The sequence below is a fragment of the Notothenia rossii genome (genome assembly GCF_949606895.1).
Source record: "Notothenia rossii genome assembly, chromosome: 9".
NCBI classification, from domain to species: Eukaryota; Metazoa; Chordata; class Actinopteri; order Perciformes; family Nototheniidae; genus Notothenia; species Notothenia rossii.
The window spans coordinates 79,920,947-79,937,955 of record NC_136907.1 but is presented as its reverse complement, the minus strand read 5'-3'; the positions used below and the strand labels follow the sequence as shown (position 1 = coordinate 79,937,955).

Sequence of the window (17,009 nt, the reverse complement as noted above, 5' to 3'; positions counted from 1 at the left end):
TAGTTGTTGATGTTCAGAGGGTCACCTGACTTGAAAATGGGGGTTACAATTGCAGTCTTCCAAGCACTTGGGAATGTCCCATGTAATACAGATGAATTGATGATTTGGGTAAGAGGGCAGACAAAGTAATCTTGCAGTGATTTAAGCATTGTAGAATCCATAGCGTATGTGTCCTTAGCTGTCGAAGTTTTAAGAGAATTAATAATTGCTTTGGTTTTTAATTCATATGGGTTGAATGCAAAAGGACATCTTACTTTCGTCGACTTTGATAATATGTTCTGCTCTCAAAGGAAAGTTCTGTGCAATCTCATCTACAGAGTTGATAAAATATGTATTAAAAGCTATGGCAAGTTGTTCTGGGTCTTGCACTAGGTTACCATTCTGTTTTAGTTCTAGCTGCTTCTTTGGCCGTGCTTGATTCCCAGTAAGGTTTTAATCTGTTCCCAAATTATTTTAGTCTTACCTTTTGCCTCATTAATTATTGCTATGAAGAAGTTGGCTTTGGCCTTTCTGATTGTTTGAGTTACTTTGTTACGTGATGAAGTAAACCTATGCCTGTCAGTAGTTAATTTAGTTTTCAGTGCTCTTTTCAGTGCAAAGTCTCTTTCCTTCATCAAGTTCAATATGTCCGTGTTGAGTTTTCACCTGAACGCAACATCCAACTTCCGGGTTTGCTGGACAGCACAAGCCGGTCAAGTTAGAAATGCCATAGGGGTCAGAGGACACCTCCTCCATGGCCATCGGGGCATCCTCGACGCTGTGCCCCAACGCAGCAAGCCGGTCCCGGTCCCCGACGCTCCCCTCGTCCACAGCCACGGCCCCCGGCGTCCCAGATCTCCGCTCCCCGCACCGACAGCTCCACTTCCCAGTCGACACAGCCCAGCCAGTCCGTCTCCGGCACCCGGACAACAAACGCAAGGCATCACACACAGTTAGTGTATGTATTCAATCACTGTGCTTTCTCTGTGAGTGTCACGTACCCGGGAGACAGGGTTGTTGATCTTCGTGACTTCACGGTTGATGTTTCGAGTTGTTGGGCCTGGGAACTGATGTAAGTCTCCAGATAGCAACAGGTAGAGTGTGATGATGATACAACACACTCTCACTCCATAAACGTACAGGAGCGTATCTAACGTAACGTATCTATGCCATAATTTTAGATGCGGATTTTGTTAAACTAATACCTTTGCGTTGTGGACCAACACTATACATTGACGGGGAAGGGGGTAGCAATAAAGATAACACCATTAAACAGTTACACAACATAACAGAAATAATATTGATAGCAGCGTCCCTAGCAACCACCTTGGTAACAATGAAAACGTTGTATGGACACAATTTCCTGAAGTAATCTTCGTAATAACTAGCAAACTAAAGATCATGTACATCCACTGCACACATAATCGGAAATAACAACTCATATTTCTCGCATCAAATGACATCAAAACGCATTTTAATGGCCAAACTAACTTTAAAATAGGCATTTTCCACCGAGAATAAAACGAAGTTCGGCCATGTTTTTTTTTTCTGCAGGGAGAAATTTGAAGATCACGTGACATAGACGCCAGCCATTGGAATGAATGGTGAAAAAAAACTTAGGGATCTTACAATTTCAGAGGTATTTTTGTAGAAATACTACGTCCTACGTTGTGGACCAGTTATTACACGTTTTTTTGTGAGACTGGGTTGCTCTCCTTGCACCTCTTCCTGTCTTTTTCCTCCTGCTCAGCTGTGTCTGATTGCTTAAAAGCAAAATGCCGGTCACTATATAAACATATAAAACATAAATAAACTATAAACATAACATACACATTCTGGTACTCTCTTGAGAAGAAAAATAAATAAATTTGTCACTACACAAGTTTTTTGTTACTTTGTTCTGAAAGCTGAACCTGCTGCTCCTCACATACCTTATTCACACCAATGCAACTCCGGTTCAAGCTCCGTGCTAGAGCTTTTCAGGTTAAGAACCGGTTCTTCGGTTTAGCTCCGGCTCTTTTCAAACTGCCCAGAGTCCGACTGGTGCTGCGTCATTGCGTCATCATTTGCGTACAACGTAACCAGTTCGTGTACCTGTATTAGGGATGTTGTGGGGCCCATGAGTATACAGTCACTTGCAGGGACTTGCCTTTTGTTTTGGGTAAAAATGTAAATCTTTACAATGTAAATCCTTGGCAGCATTACAAGGCTACTTATACTACTAGGCTAGCACACAATAACAATTAAAAAAACATAATAAACCACTCACACAGGGTCATTGTGTCACCTAATGGGCGTTTTTGGTACTTCTAGTGCATTAGCTGATAATGCTATTGTAACATTTTCTTGAATAAAATGATAAATGTAGGCCTTACAGTAATATTTTCCCTTTCTTCTTCCACCACTGTTTACCCGCCACATGAGGGTGCTGTATCTCAAGGTTTGAAATCATAGTTGACCTTTCTCTGTTTCACAGCATCTGAGCTTAATTAGGTCACACATTTCAACTCTCATATAATTCCTGCGACAACAGTGATTTTTTGCTAAACATTTATACAGTAACTTTAGCATTTAATAACTGTTGCATAGTGGTGGACCCCAACGTTGCTGTATTTAAAGGTAAATGGTAAATGGTAAATGGACTGTACTTATATAGCGCTTTATCCAGTCTTTAAGACCCCTCAAAGCGCTTTACATACTACATGTCATTCACCCATTCACACCCATTCATACAGAGCAGTGAACCTTACTCTATAGGACCTAACATTCATACACATTCACACACCGTTGGCCATGCCATCGGGAGCAACTCAGGGTTAAGTATCTTGTAGACCAATAGAATGATAAAAAAAATAGGTATGACTAGTTTGTGATTCCAAGGCGCTCCCTGGCCAGCGTAGAGATATTATCCCTCCACATAGTCTTGGCCTCCTCCGAGCTGGATGTGCCTGAAACACCTCCCTAGGTAAGTGGTCAGGCGGCATCTTTACCAGTTGCCAAAACCAACTAAACTGAGCGATTATCCGGACCGATGCATTGGTCTAATGAATAATCTGATCCATGGAGTGGCCACCGCAGCAGGGCGGGTGATGTCCTTAGCCACAGTGGCATCTCGTCATGTATGGCTAGGACTAACTGCACTATACAGGAAGGACCGAAAGGATCTCCTTGGAGCCCCCGTGGCCCCAGCCGTGGCTCCTGTAAAGAAGGTGGCTAGTGGGCATGCGCAGGTGAGAGTGATAAACCGCAGGGAGTGCTATCAAAGTGCTATGTGGGTACAGGGACAATATGGCCGGCGTATTGCTGTCAGAGAACACACTACGCCTAGAGCAAAAACTCAAATGAATGCAGTTTATCGTAGTGGTAAAAACAGCATTATGGCGGTGCGTTCAGGGTCCTTAGTAAATAATCTGCCCCTTCTGTGGCGACCCTCCATGGGCAAATCATCCTTCACAGGGAGTTTTGCGGCGGAACGGGTCACCAGAGAGTATCACAGCTTCATAGCTGCGGCCCCACAGCTGAGGGCTTGTCCATTAACACAATGTTATGGAGAATGGAAACTCAGCTGTGTGCTAACAAAGTGGATGGACAGGACGCTGAAACGGGAATATTCACTCCAGTTTTGCAGCATCCCACCTCCATTTATGGGCATGCGAGAGGAAATCTTTCATCCCAGGAGGAGATGGGTTTCCTCCTCCGAGCTAAAAGTCAGACCTTTGGCTTTCTATCTGTAATTGTAACTATTGTTGTTCTCAGGAGTCTTGATTTAAAGGTGACCAACAATGCAGAGAGCTGATGACTTTACCCACAGAGAAGCCTCTCAGCAGGCCTTCAGGTTCACCTTGGTGCTGTCTGCTTCCTGGTTTCATCACAGTTACACTGACAGGCCTCCTGCTGTGATACCTGCTCTCCATCCGGAGGTCACACAGTGATTTATGCCGATGTGTGAGATTGATACGTTTATTTTAGCATTTATGCTGAATGGTTGTTTCTGGAGAGTGTCAGGCCGACAGCTGGAGTCATTTTTCATCCGCAGACGCGAGAAAAGCTTGATTCATGAAGGCTTTAAGTCAGCGAGCGTCTCCAGAGTCTCACAACGGCCTCACGTGTGCATCCTCTGAAGGTTAACACACACACACACACACACACACACACACACACACACACACACACACACACACACACACACACACACACACACACACACACACACACACACACACACACACACACACACACACACACACACACAATACCTCCAGCTGTCATCCAAACACACACTGGGATCCTGCAGGAAGTCTAAGTGGATTAAAGACAACAACTTAGTTAGATCTGTCCCTTGTTTTTCCCTTTATCTAAGTCAACCTGGCTGTAACTTTTTTTATTTTACACAGACAGTTCAGTCTAACTAAATATGGGGAAATCCACTGATGTTCTGTCAGATATTAGGGTGGTATCTTTAACATAAACAAACAGCCCTTAGCAAACAGAGGTAAACATATTTAACATACTTTAAAGTAAATCAACAATAACCTGTTTGTTTGACTTCTAATCTTTGTGCTATACAAATAAACCAGCCTTGAACCTTAATTAAATACCTGTTTTTGAATCTGCTATGTTCAGCAGCTTGTCTCTTACTGTCTGTCTGGGGTTAGCCTGTGAGCACTTGGTATACAATAAGGTTTTGAGAAGTTATAAGAGGCTAAAATGTGACTACTTTTCAGCAGTTATTGAGTTTTTGTGGACCAATATTCTCTCATTTTGCTCTGTTTTGGTCTCCACCATCTCCTGAGAGGAATATCTGCGTCTGTATCTGCTAAATCCTCAAATATTTTCTTTTTGCTCGGTTTTGGTCTCCACCATCTGCTGAGGGAATATATCTATCTGTCTAATACATATTTAGAGTACAGTGAGAAGCTTTCAGATGCTAAATCTGACTTTGATTGAGTTTTTGTGGACCAGTATTCTCTATTTTAGCTCTGGTTTGGGTCTCCACCATCTGTTGTGGTAGATATGTCTGTCTGATATCTGTCTGATACACATTTAGAGTACAGTGAGAAGCTTTAAGAAGCTAAATGTGACTTTTTTCTCATCGGTTGTGAGTTTTTGTGGACCAGTATTCTCTATTTTAGCTCTGGTTTAGGTCTCCACCATCTGCTGAGAGAAATATCTGAGACATATTTAGAGTACAGTGAGTTTATCAAGAAGCTAACATTTCACTGTTCTTATTGGTTAGTGAGTTTTTGTGGACCAATATTCTCTCTTTTTGTTTTGGTCTGCTGAGGGAATATATCTATCCGTCTAATACACATTTAGAGTACAGTGAGAAGCTTTAAGATGCTAAATCTGACTCTTTTCTCATCGGTTATAGAGTTTTTCTGGACCTGTATCCTCTCCTTTAGCTCTGTTTTGGTCTCCTCTATATATGTTATTCTGCTAAATGCTTCCTCAGCAGGTTTTTATGTCTTTGTGGTGGCCGAGTTCTCGTGTTCAGGATCATGTTTATTGGGCTTCCTCTGAGTGAAAGTGCTGAGGACCCTTCATGTAACAGGAAACACGTCCGTCTCAAGACGCTGGACAGAAGCGCTGATTCAGGGATTATTTTTCTGCTCGTCTTGTTGTTTCTGGAAACTGAATCTCTTCTCCTCGACATCGGAGATCAGGAACATCTGTGAAGCTGAAATACTGAATTACAGACCACATGTACAACCTTTCTTTCTACGCTTAAATACTGCTTTAATATAAAACACTATCAACAGGATCATTTCTTTCAGAAGAAAAGCATCTGTAAGTAGTGATTTTTTCTTCTTCCCTTCATCACGGTCTCCGTAGCTTTAACTGCGGTCGCCTCCTTTGTGTGTTTTCCACCTCGAGTTATGAAAGTTGAATGAAGCCGTGAATAAAACATGCAGAGAGTCGGCCACATCATGCAGACATAAAACCACTGCCTTCAATTATTCAGCCGCTGGAAGTCTGACTAACACTCCTCAGGAAACCAGACAAACAGGGAACTCTCACCTGTCAAAAGTCAAAAGATAACCTCATCTTACCTTTAACTTTGAGATGTAATGATATGTTACAAATGGACATGGAAAAGAGTGGAAAGTGGAGGAAATGGCAAAAAAACATCGTTAAAAAAGTCAATACTGCGGTTTGCATTTCAGCGATTGAAAATGTTGCTCAAAAGTTAGCTTCAGTTCCAGGCTGTTACGTTCCCTCCTGGACTAGGGGTACAAAGGGAAGTAACACAATATAAAATAACCTTGAGAGAGGAGAGGGCTCACCACCAGCCAATTTGCAAAGTGAACTTAGAACAACTTTCTCCTAAAAGAAAGTCACTAAAGTAAAACAATACACAAAGATACATTGGAGCACATCTCCAATTCAAAACACAGGTTAAACTAGCCGGCCTCACACAGAGACAGACACACCACACCACACCTGCTACACCACACCTGCTACACCACACCTGCTACACCACACCACACCACACCTGCTACACCACACCTGCTACACCACACCACACCACACCACACCACACCTGCTACACCACACCTGCTACACCACACCTGCTACACCACACCTGCTACACCACACCTGCTACACCACACCACACCTGCTACACCACACCTGCTACACCACACCTGCTACACCACACCACACCTGCTACACCACACCTGCTACACCACACCACACCTGCTACACCACACCTGCTACACCACACCACACCTGCTACACCACACCACACCTGCTACACCACACCTGCTACACCACACCACACCTGCTACACCACACCACACCACACCTGCTACACCACACCTGCTAATCCACACCACACCTGCTACACTACACCTGCTACACCACACCACACCACACCTGCTACACCACACCTGCTACACCACACCACACCACACCACACCTGCTACACCACACCTGCTACACCACACCACACCACACCTGCTACACCACACCACACCACACCACACCTGCTACACCACACCTGCTACACCACACCACACCACACCACACCTGCTACACCACACCTGCTACACCACACCACAACACATCTGCTACACCACACCTGCTACACCACGCAACACAACACCACATCAGCTACACCACACCTGCTACACCACATCAGCTACACCACACCTGCTACACCACACCTGCTACACCACACCACACCTGCTACACCACACCACACCTGCTACACCACACCACACCTGCCACCAACCCGATATCACGGCAAGACGTGAACATGTAACGATTTACCATGCTGGGAGACGTGAAGATGTCATGATTTCGTCCCTTCAAACAAATAAGTGCTTCAACATAGTTAACATTGCAGGAAAGCAATATATTACATGTGAAGTACTTTGTCAGGCTTAATATTTATCTGTAGATACAAATGTCACTGCGTGTGCTGTGTGCTCTGCATGTGTGAACATTAAAGAGGGTTTCATCACTCCATATTCTTCTTCCATACCCCCAAAGCTTTTTTCTTATTCAAAAGAAGACCTTAACCTAAAGTACTCTTTAATGTTTCAATTAGGCCTTATTAGTTTGTCTGTTTTGCACATCCTCCTATTAATATCTAATAATACAAATAATGAAATTCAATAACATGCTTTAACCACCAGGTGTCCCTTTCTATCAGCTGTGCACCGTTATGGTGTAAATACAGCCTATCTACCGATTGGATCAAATATAAAAGTCAGCTGAATTAGTGTTGATACTGTGAAGAGACGTATTGTGTGAAAAGAAGTGTAAGATGTTGTTTAATTTCTTATATATTTATGATCCACGTCACTTTTTCAGTTTTGGCGGCAGTTCTCCTGTTTGTCTAGAAGTCTTCTCATCAGGGCTCTATAAATAGAGAACTACGGCAGATATGTAATATGTAATGCAGCCGAACCGTGTATTACAATGCCGTTATGTGATGACCTTCAAAAAGAAAAGCAAGCACACTCGGAATAAAGTATTTTATTTTTAAAAAACGTTTTCAGATTTCACATCACATAAACACCAAATCCCAGCATGCATTGCAGCTAAACCATCTTGCCTAAGTCTGTTTCCGGTTTCGTTTATCATTGATGTATTTTGTTATACACACACATTCCTTCACATTTACATTTGAATTTGCATTAAAGTATTTTGTGAGGCCTTCTAACATGTTTTTAAATATAACTACGGTTCTAGTTGAAGACTTTGTAAATTAACATGAACCGAAGCTGTTGCCTGGCAACGCAATCGCATAACGTCACGTCCGTTAATTCCACATCCACACGCATGGATTAACATCGATGTAATACATTCATGTAGCCTTTGTTTCTGCTAAAAGAGGTGTCGACCAGCTGGGGCAACAAGAAAATCGGCGTAATCGAGTGTGACTATTACAAAATAAATCATTACGTCGGGTTAGCATTCACTTGGCATTTCCGGTTATTTCTCCACTGGTTAACAATACCGTGTAACTGTCACGTTTGAAGGGACGAAATCATGACATCTTCACGTCTCCCAGCATGGTACATCGTCACATGTTCACGTCTTGCCGTGATACTGGGTTGCCTGCCACACCTGCTACACTACGCTGCACCACACCACACCACACTACACCACACTACACCACACCACACCACACCACACCACACCACACTACACTACACTACACTACACTACACTACACTACACTACACTACACTACACCACACCACACATGCAGCCCAGAGGAGAAGGAGAGGGGGACTGCAGCCTTCCTCAGGTCCTTTATGGAGGCCCTGATTGGGGATTGGGAGCACCTGAGGGAGACAACAGGGGGAGAGGGAGGGAGACACACCCAAACAAACCAAGGCACGTAACACAGGCTCATAATCTTGTCTGAGTTGTCCCTCAACCTAACATTGTTTCACACCATAACCATGTTTAGTTTTAATTTAGGTAAACACCTCAGTCTGTACCCTTTAACCTTGATATCTAAAACTTGGATCAGATCTGAACTAAACTAATCCCTGTCTCATTTAAACATGCACTCTTATGCACGCAAAACTCAAATTAGACGACAGAAAACTTTGTATGAGCGTAACAATTGATTGTTACTTTGAGATTTAACGAATCCATGTTAGAAATGTACTTGGAAAAAAGGGAAAAGTGGAGGAAATGGCGATTAAGAAATATCACAAATCAAGTCAATGCTTTTGCTAATAGTTTAGCTTCATCTATCTATCCTATCTCTTTCCTGTGTTTCGCCTCAACCTAAGATCCTACCCTAACCAGTTTTAATTTAGATAAACACCTCATTGTGTTCTCGATAACTTTGACATCTAAAGCTTGAATCAGATCTGAACGAATCCCTGTCTCATTTAAACAGAAACCTCTCAGGTGTGTCTCTGTGTTTTGACACCACCTCCTTCTTTAACCTCGACATGATGTACTGTGTGTGTGTGTGTGTGTGTGTGTGTGTGTGTGTGTGTGTGTGTGTGTGTGTGTGTGTGTGTGTGTGTGTGTGTGTGTGTGTGTGTGTGTGTGTGTGTGTGTGTGTGTGTGTGTGTGTGTGTGTGTGGAGACAAACAGTCACAACTCAGCTGATAGGCGGCGTCCTGCAACACAGGGTCGTTTATTCTCTTAATCAGAATCGACTAAATGGGATGCTGTTGAGTTTGGAGAGTCGGAGCAGAAGAGAGATGGTTTTTCTGCCTCGTCGGTGACCTTGTGCTCAGACTCTGGGTTTACTCTTGGTTAAAAACTGCCTGTATGTTGATGTGAAAAAGGGCCTTTCTGTAAACCCCTAGATACTGAGAACTGACCGTTTTAATGTGAGCAGATTAGACTAAACTACATTAGATAAAATGCGCTTTTTGGATCCCGAATAGGGTAATTGCTATAGTAAATATAATTTATTGAAAAAAAAAATGTATTTATTACACGGCTGAGTTGAATACTCAATTCTGATTGGTCGATTTGGACATTTCAGAGGTCGTTAATACTCGATAGCACACTGCTGCTAAGGAGGATCAATAGAGAGAAAGGAAAAGAGGAGACAAGACAAGAAGTAAACACTTAAGGGAACAGCAGAAGAAGACAGACAGGAAGTAAACACTAAAGGGAACAGCAGAAGAAGACAGACAGGAAGTAAACACTAAAGGGAACAGCAGAAGAAGACAGACAGGAAGTAAACACTTAAGGGAACAGCAGAAGAAGACAGACAGGAAGTAAACACTTAAGGGAACAGCAGAAGAAGACAGACAGGAAGTAAACACTTAAGGGAACAGCAGAAGAAGACAGACAGGAAGTAAACACTAAAGGGAACAGCAGAAGAAGACAGAGAGGTAGTAATAAGCAGGATTGTACATTATCCCTTTATTCATTTATAAGATAGATGAATATATATAGAGAAAGACCTGCTTTAAAGCAGGATTTGAACCTGTGACCGTGGTGTTGAAACGGGATTTGAAACGGGATTTGAACCAGAGTCTCTGAGGCTCGTCTCATTACAGGAAGATGAATCTGGTTTCATTCCTGGACTCGGGTTATTGATCCGAGTCTCGTCTGTCACAAATCACTTTCCATCCACATATCGACAGAGAGAGCTTTAAGTGTTCTGCAGAGGTGCATCAATCTGCTGCTGAAACACACTGACTAAATACTGACTAAACTTCTTTACTCAAGTCAAAGTAAAGAGGCTTTGAAATGTACTTCAGTAAAAAGTACCCATAACTAGCAGCTGTTTTAAAGAGTACCTGACCTCCCTTTATATTAATAGAACAATAATGTCATTGTTAGCTAATGAATGTTTCCATGGTGACCAACGGCAACATGACAACGTTTCCATTGGTCCCTCTTCTTTAGAGAAGACCAGGAAATGATGGATACACGGATCGTGTTCAAATCAATAGGCACGCAATGACTCTAAATAATAATGATCACGCACCAAACACACATTCAGACTAAAGGAACCAGCCTGTTTGGGAAATGAGAGAAGTAGAAAGTACAGGTATTTGAGTTCAACATGTAAGAAGTAGAAAGTACAGGTATTTGGGTTCAACATGTGAGAAGTAGAAAGTACAGGTATTTGAGTTCAACATGTAAGAAGTAGAAAGTACAGGTATTTGTTTTCAACATGTAAGAAGTAGAAAGTACAGGTATTTGTGTTCAACTTGTAAGAAGTAGAAAGTACAGGTATTTGTGTTCAACTTGTAAGAAGTAGAAAGTACAGGTATTTGTGTTCAACTTGTAAGAAGTAGAAAGTACAGGTATTTGTTTTCAACATGTAAGAAGTAGAAAGTACAGGTATTTGTGTTCAACTTGTAAGAAGTAGAAAGTACAGGTATTTGTGTTCAACTTGTAAGAAGTAGAAAGTACAGGTATTTGTTTTCAACATGTAAGAAGTAGAAAGTACAGGTATTTGAGTTCAACATGTAAGAAGTAGAAAGTACAGGTATTTGTGTTCAACTTGTAAGAAGTAGAAAGTACAGGTATTTGTTTTCAACATGTAAGAAGTAGAAAGTACAGGTATTTGAGTTCAACATGTGAGAAGTAGAAAGTACAGGTATTTGTGTTCAACTTGTAAGAAGTAGAAAGTACAGGTATTTGAGTTCAACATGTAAGAAGTAGAAAGTACAGGTATTTGTGTTCAACATGTAAGAAGTAGAAAGTACATGTATTTGAGTTCAACATGTAAGAAGTAGAAAGTACAGGTATTTGAGTTAGAAATGTAAGAAGTAGAAAGTACAGGTATTTGTGTTAGAAATGTAAGAAGTAGAAAGTACATGTATTTGAGTTCAACATGTAAGAAGTAGAAAGTACAGGTATTTGAGTTAGAAATGTAAGAAGTAGAAAGTACAGGTATTTGAGTTAGAAATGTAAGAAGTAGAAAGTACATGTATTTGAGTTCAACATGTAAGAAGTAGAAAGTACAGGTATTTGTGTTCAACATGTAAGAAGTAGAAAGTACAGGTATTTGTGTTCAACATGTAAGAAGTAGAAAGTACATGTATTTGAGTTCAACATGTAAGAAGTAGAAAGTACAGGTATTTGTGTTCAACATGTAAGAAGTAGAAAGTACAGGTATTTGTGTTCAACATGTAAGAAGTAGAAAGTAAAAAGTCTTCAGAAAAATAAGTAGTGGAGTAAAGTACTGATACCAGAAAAATGTACTCAAGTACAGTAACGAAGTATTTGTACTCCACTACCTCCCACCTCGGACTGCAGGAAGTACTCAGACCCTAAGGAGAGAGAAATAAAGAGGTTCTGCTATGGGTTTCCCTCTCCTGTAGTTCTATAGGTTTTAGTGCATGTAAATGGTCTGCAAAGGCTAAAATCCCTGTGTTCCCTCCAGAGGGAGTTTCTCTCTCCCATTTTAAGATAATGGTGATCAACGAAGTCATCAAACATCTGTCGGGCAGCAAAGAAATATGGAGTTACTGAGTGTGACATTAGAAGACTGCCTTAAAAATGTAAACAGAGAAAAGCGGTCCGCAAAGGAGCCGGTTCCCGGAAAATTATTTTCTTCCGTCTTCAAAAATGAATTTTTCCAAAAATGAGTCTTGAGAAAGAGGGGTCGTCGTATAATCGGGTCAATACGGTACTTCCGGAACATAGTGACATCACTATGAAACACTAGCGCTTCTATTGGCTAACGCTCAAACATATTGTACGTGATAGGCTAATGGGCTGGACATCTCTAAGCTGGCTGACCAATCACAACACAGCCAGCCAGCTAACCAATCATAACATACTAATATGAACGTGAAAATGAGCAGAATTGGGCCCCTTTCATTCGTTTTAGGTTAATGTTCTCCGGTTTCACCTCCTGGGCAATCGAGGTGTCCTTGAGCAAGGCACCGAATACAATGGCAGCCTCTTTGCTCGGCCCCCTCTTCATTAGTGCATGTCTATGGGTTGTCTGTGTCTAATTGTAAAATAACACTAAAGTGGGGTTTATTAAAAGTGATCTTAATTTTAACCAAGTTGTTTTTAGTTGTTTCAATTGCACCAATGTGTAACTATAAAAGTGGATCATCAGAAAACACTGACGTTCATCTTCATTGCGAGCGGGTCTGCTGTGGCTTTCCAAATGCAGAAGGTGAAAGAGCTCCAAACAACAACATCGAAAGACAAATAGAAGCATGGAATGAAGTCGTGTCAGGACATTCACTTTGCTCTATAAAGTTTAGACTTCAGGAGGAAATGTCACAGAGTTGGAATCTATAAAAAAGAAACAGCGTAAGCAGGGATTCATCAGAAAGTCCGGTGAAGCTTGAAGAGTTCAATTATTGATTTTTCAATTAGAGGTTCCCTCTTCCCGTCTCCCAACAAAATGAGTCAAATCCTCCGACGTTCAACGATTAAGTGGAAACACTAACGAGACACGCAATTAATCCATTTCTAGATCGCTCTTAGTGTGTTCTGAGGTCGGACAAAGAGTGCGTTTCCTCTGAAAGAAGTCTGTGTTTGGTTCAGTTCAATTAGTGATCTCATCCAATGTATGCTCTGTTTTCTGTGTATGTAAGACACTGCAGGATAACAAAATACAGAGGTGGGCCGTATTTTCGGCTCGGTTGAGGCAACCTCCGCAAAGGTGTGGCCCCACGCAGTCTGCATGTTCGGCCTGCAGGGAGGGACGGCCCTGGGTGGGAGAAGTGTTTTGATTATAATTATTGATGCATTAAAGTGTTACTTAATGTACATGGTTACTTCCCACCGCTGATGAATTAAATCTATATTTAACGTAGGAAAGTGTTACAAATATTCAAAGAATCAAATTTGACAAAAGTGTTGTCATACTTGTTGTTTCACAGCTCCCCTGTTTGTCGCTGACATATTAATTATTTTCCTAATTAAGGATCATTAATAACCCCCCGACCCCCAAAAAAACAATTTATTTCAGTTTCGTAACCTAACCCATTGATGACGTCACTATACGTGTTTTTCGTCTGCAGCTGGAGCAGCTCAGGTAAACTTTAGAGTATAAAACCTTTAACAAAAGGGCTAACTCATATGTTATGTTTTTTAAATGATTTCTTAAGTAGTTATAATGTTGTTGTTGTTGTTGTTGTTGTTGTTGTTGTTGTTGTTGTTGTTGTTGTTGTTGTTGTTAATTAGCAGCTGTTTATATTCTACAGTCTTTTTTTAGTAAGTGCAGCTTTAAACCCATGCTGCATGCTGAGTTTATATCAGAGTAGGAGTGATTATTGAAGTTGATGGTGTGCCTGCATTCTTATGATACTGTATTCTCATATTAGTGGCAATTTAAGGATTTAAAATGTCAAAAAGTTTATTAGAATTATTTCTGGGACAGTGTAACACTTCACTTTAAGGCTATATTTATTTCTAATGATTTACTTTTAGTTATGGTAACACTAGTGTATTTGTGATTCTTGTACCTTTTCTGTTACTGAAGTAAGAGAGTGTGTGTGTGTGTGTGTGTGTGTGTGTGTGTGTGTGTGTGTGTGTGTGTGTGTGTGTGTGTGTGTGTGTGTGTGTGTGTGTGTGTGTGTAACTGTGTGTGTGTGTGTGTGTGTGTGTGTGTGTGTGTGTGTGTGTGTGTTTGTGTGTGTCTCTCTCTCTCTCTCTTCATACACTATGCACTTGACACCAGGCGCGTACGCGTGTGCATGACGGTGCATATAACACACTCGTGCTCGCGCCTCCCTACATCTGTTTACACGCGTGTTTTCCTCCCGCGTGAAAACACGTCAGCAAGGTGTCTATCCGCGTGCACGAGCGTGAGTGTGCGCGGGCACGTAGCGTCTAGGTTGCTGATGAAAACCTCTCTTTCTCTCTCTCTCTCTATCTTTTTCTTTATTTGTATCTATCTCCCCCCCCCCCCTTTATATCCGGTCCCTCTGCGGGTGCATGGAGGCTGGAAGCCCCGGAAAAAAGGAGCCATGCCCGGGGAGAGCTGCCGGTAAGAGTCGGTGCAGGGAAGCTGGTTCCTCCCGTGTGTGTGTGTGTGTGTGTGTGTGTGTGTGTGTGTGTGTGTGTGTGTGTGTGTGTGTGTGTGTGTGTGTGTGTGTGTGTGTGTGTGTGTGTGTGTGTGTGTGTGTGTGTGTGTGTGTGTGTTAGGGGAGGCAGAGCGATGAATGCTCTTTGTCTCGCCTCTGAGTGTGTGTGTGTGTGTGTGTGTGTGTGTGTGTGTGTGTGTGTGTGTGTGTGTGTGTGTGTGTGTGTGTGTGTGTGTGTGTGTGTGTGTGTGTGTGTGTGTGTGTGTGTGTGTTTGGAGAGGAGGTGTGTTGAAGCCCCTTTTTGATTAATTGATTGACAGGTGTTTTATCGCCTCTTTATCCACTGAAATATTCCCACAATGCAACAGTAGAAGCGTGTATTTGTGAGTTTATAACCACTTTGTGTCTCCTGTGTTTTATTTCTGCAGTGGTTTTAGAATCAGGGCGTGGATTGTGTTCTCTTTAATGCTGCTGCGGCTTTCACGCACCGTTTCTGCTCCAAAACACGCACCAGATTCCGATGGTTTCCCAAAATAAAGCATCTCTTTCTCTCCCTCCCTCTCTCTCTCTCTCTCTCTCTCCCTCGTTCTTTATATCTCTCTCTCTCTGTCTAACATGTTTTTATCTTTGGTAAAAGCAAGAGTGAGTGTCGATTTTAGATTTCACAGTCTGATGAGAAACATGGAATAGTTTTTCGGTGTTGTTTCACTACAGCTATGTGCTCTGTGTGGGGGGGGGGGAGCTCGGGGGTGTGAGCGGGGGGCGGGGTAAGAGCTCGGGTTTGACTCTGAAAAAAACAATCTAAAAAATAAAAATCTTCTCTCAATTTCTAGGTAAATAAACTCATTGTTGTTGAAAAATGTAAATAAAAGTGTTTCAAAAAATCAATCTCTCACTGTCTCTCCTTCATTTATCTCTCTCTCTCCATCCATCCTCCTCCCCCTTTCTCTCTTTCTCTCTCTTCTCCAGTCAATGTGCTGAGCTCCACCACATCATTACATGACCTGAGGAAGGTGTGTGTGTGTATGTGTGTGTGTCTCCGGATCCCTCGCGCGGACCATGGCATGCTGCCCCTCCCGGTCCTCGTGCACTGACCATGGGACTCCGGTCCAGGACAAACGGCGGCTCTGAGGAGAAAAAGAAGCCGAAAAGCGACGCTCCTGCCGGGGATACTTTGGACCGGGATGGGCTCCTGGTGGCCGGTTCTTCTACCGGAAAGGAGCGGGGATTTCAGCCGGGAATCGGTGTCGGACTGCTGGCTAAAACCCCGCTGAACTACAGCCGGCCGGCCAAGAGGACTAATATCCGGAGGAGGAAGATCCAGACCCTGCTGTACGCCGCGCTGGAGAGGCCGAGAGGCTGGGCGCTGCTCTACCACGCCTTCGTGTGAGTAACAGATAAAGAGGGTCTTTACAACTTGAGGATGAACCTGTGCAGCTGAGGACAAGAGGTTGTTGTTAGAGGAGCCCAAAGGAATCAAAGGGCAAGCTGTACATGTTTGCTTCGATGTTTATTCTGCTCTGGGTTTTAAGTGTTTTGAATTTGGACTATTTTGCGAAAATCTTTAAAAAGTAGAAGCACTCAGATCTTGTACTTGAGTGAAAGTAGTGGAGTAGAAGTACAAGATCTGAGTACTTCTACTTAGATCTTGTAGGGGATGTTAGAGCAGCCTAATTAATAAAAGGGCAATATGCACATTCTGTTTCTGTTGTTTATTCTGCTCCGGGTTTTAAGATTTAACTTGTAAGGTTTAGATTTGTTTAGATTCCGCGACCCGACCACGGATAAGCGGGAGAAGATGGATGGTTTAGATTTGGCGTTTTGTCTGCCCGGTTGCAGAGGTGGAAGAAGTACTCAGATCTTGTACTTGAGTGAAAGTAGAAGTACTCAGCTTCACAGCAGACATCTCACAGATGCCTTCGTTTGAGTAAAACAGACGGAGAGGGTTCACAACTTGTGCAGGAACCAGTAGGCTACAGCTGAGCACAATATTTATGAGAAGTACTTTATTGGTTGCTGTGCATGTTGTGATGTGTGTCTCCGAAGTGCCTGAGCTCATTGTGTAACTCATGTTTATCCTGCCGATGA

The 17,009-nt window shown here is 42.4% G+C and overlaps 1 protein-coding gene across 2 annotated transcripts in view; it reads left to right on the top strand.

The window, feature by feature from the left end:
- kcnq3 (potassium voltage-gated channel, KQT-like subfamily, member 3) overlaps positions 1 to 17,009 on the top strand; it is a 143,647-nt gene that overhangs the window by 22,820 nt on the left and 103,818 nt on the right. The window contains exons 1-2 of one of the 2 annotated variants that reach the window (XM_079648985.1): positions 14,828 to 14,884; positions 15,891 to 16,307. In XM_079648985.1, the coding sequence (XP_079505111.1) occupies positions 16,018 to 16,307 (290 nt within the window). In that variant the 5' untranslated portion in view covers positions 14,828 to 14,884; positions 15,891 to 16,017. Of the gene's footprint in view, positions 1 to 14,827; positions 14,885 to 15,890; positions 16,308 to 17,009 lie in introns of those variants that run through there. The other variant, XM_079648986.1, reaches the window with a different exon arrangement.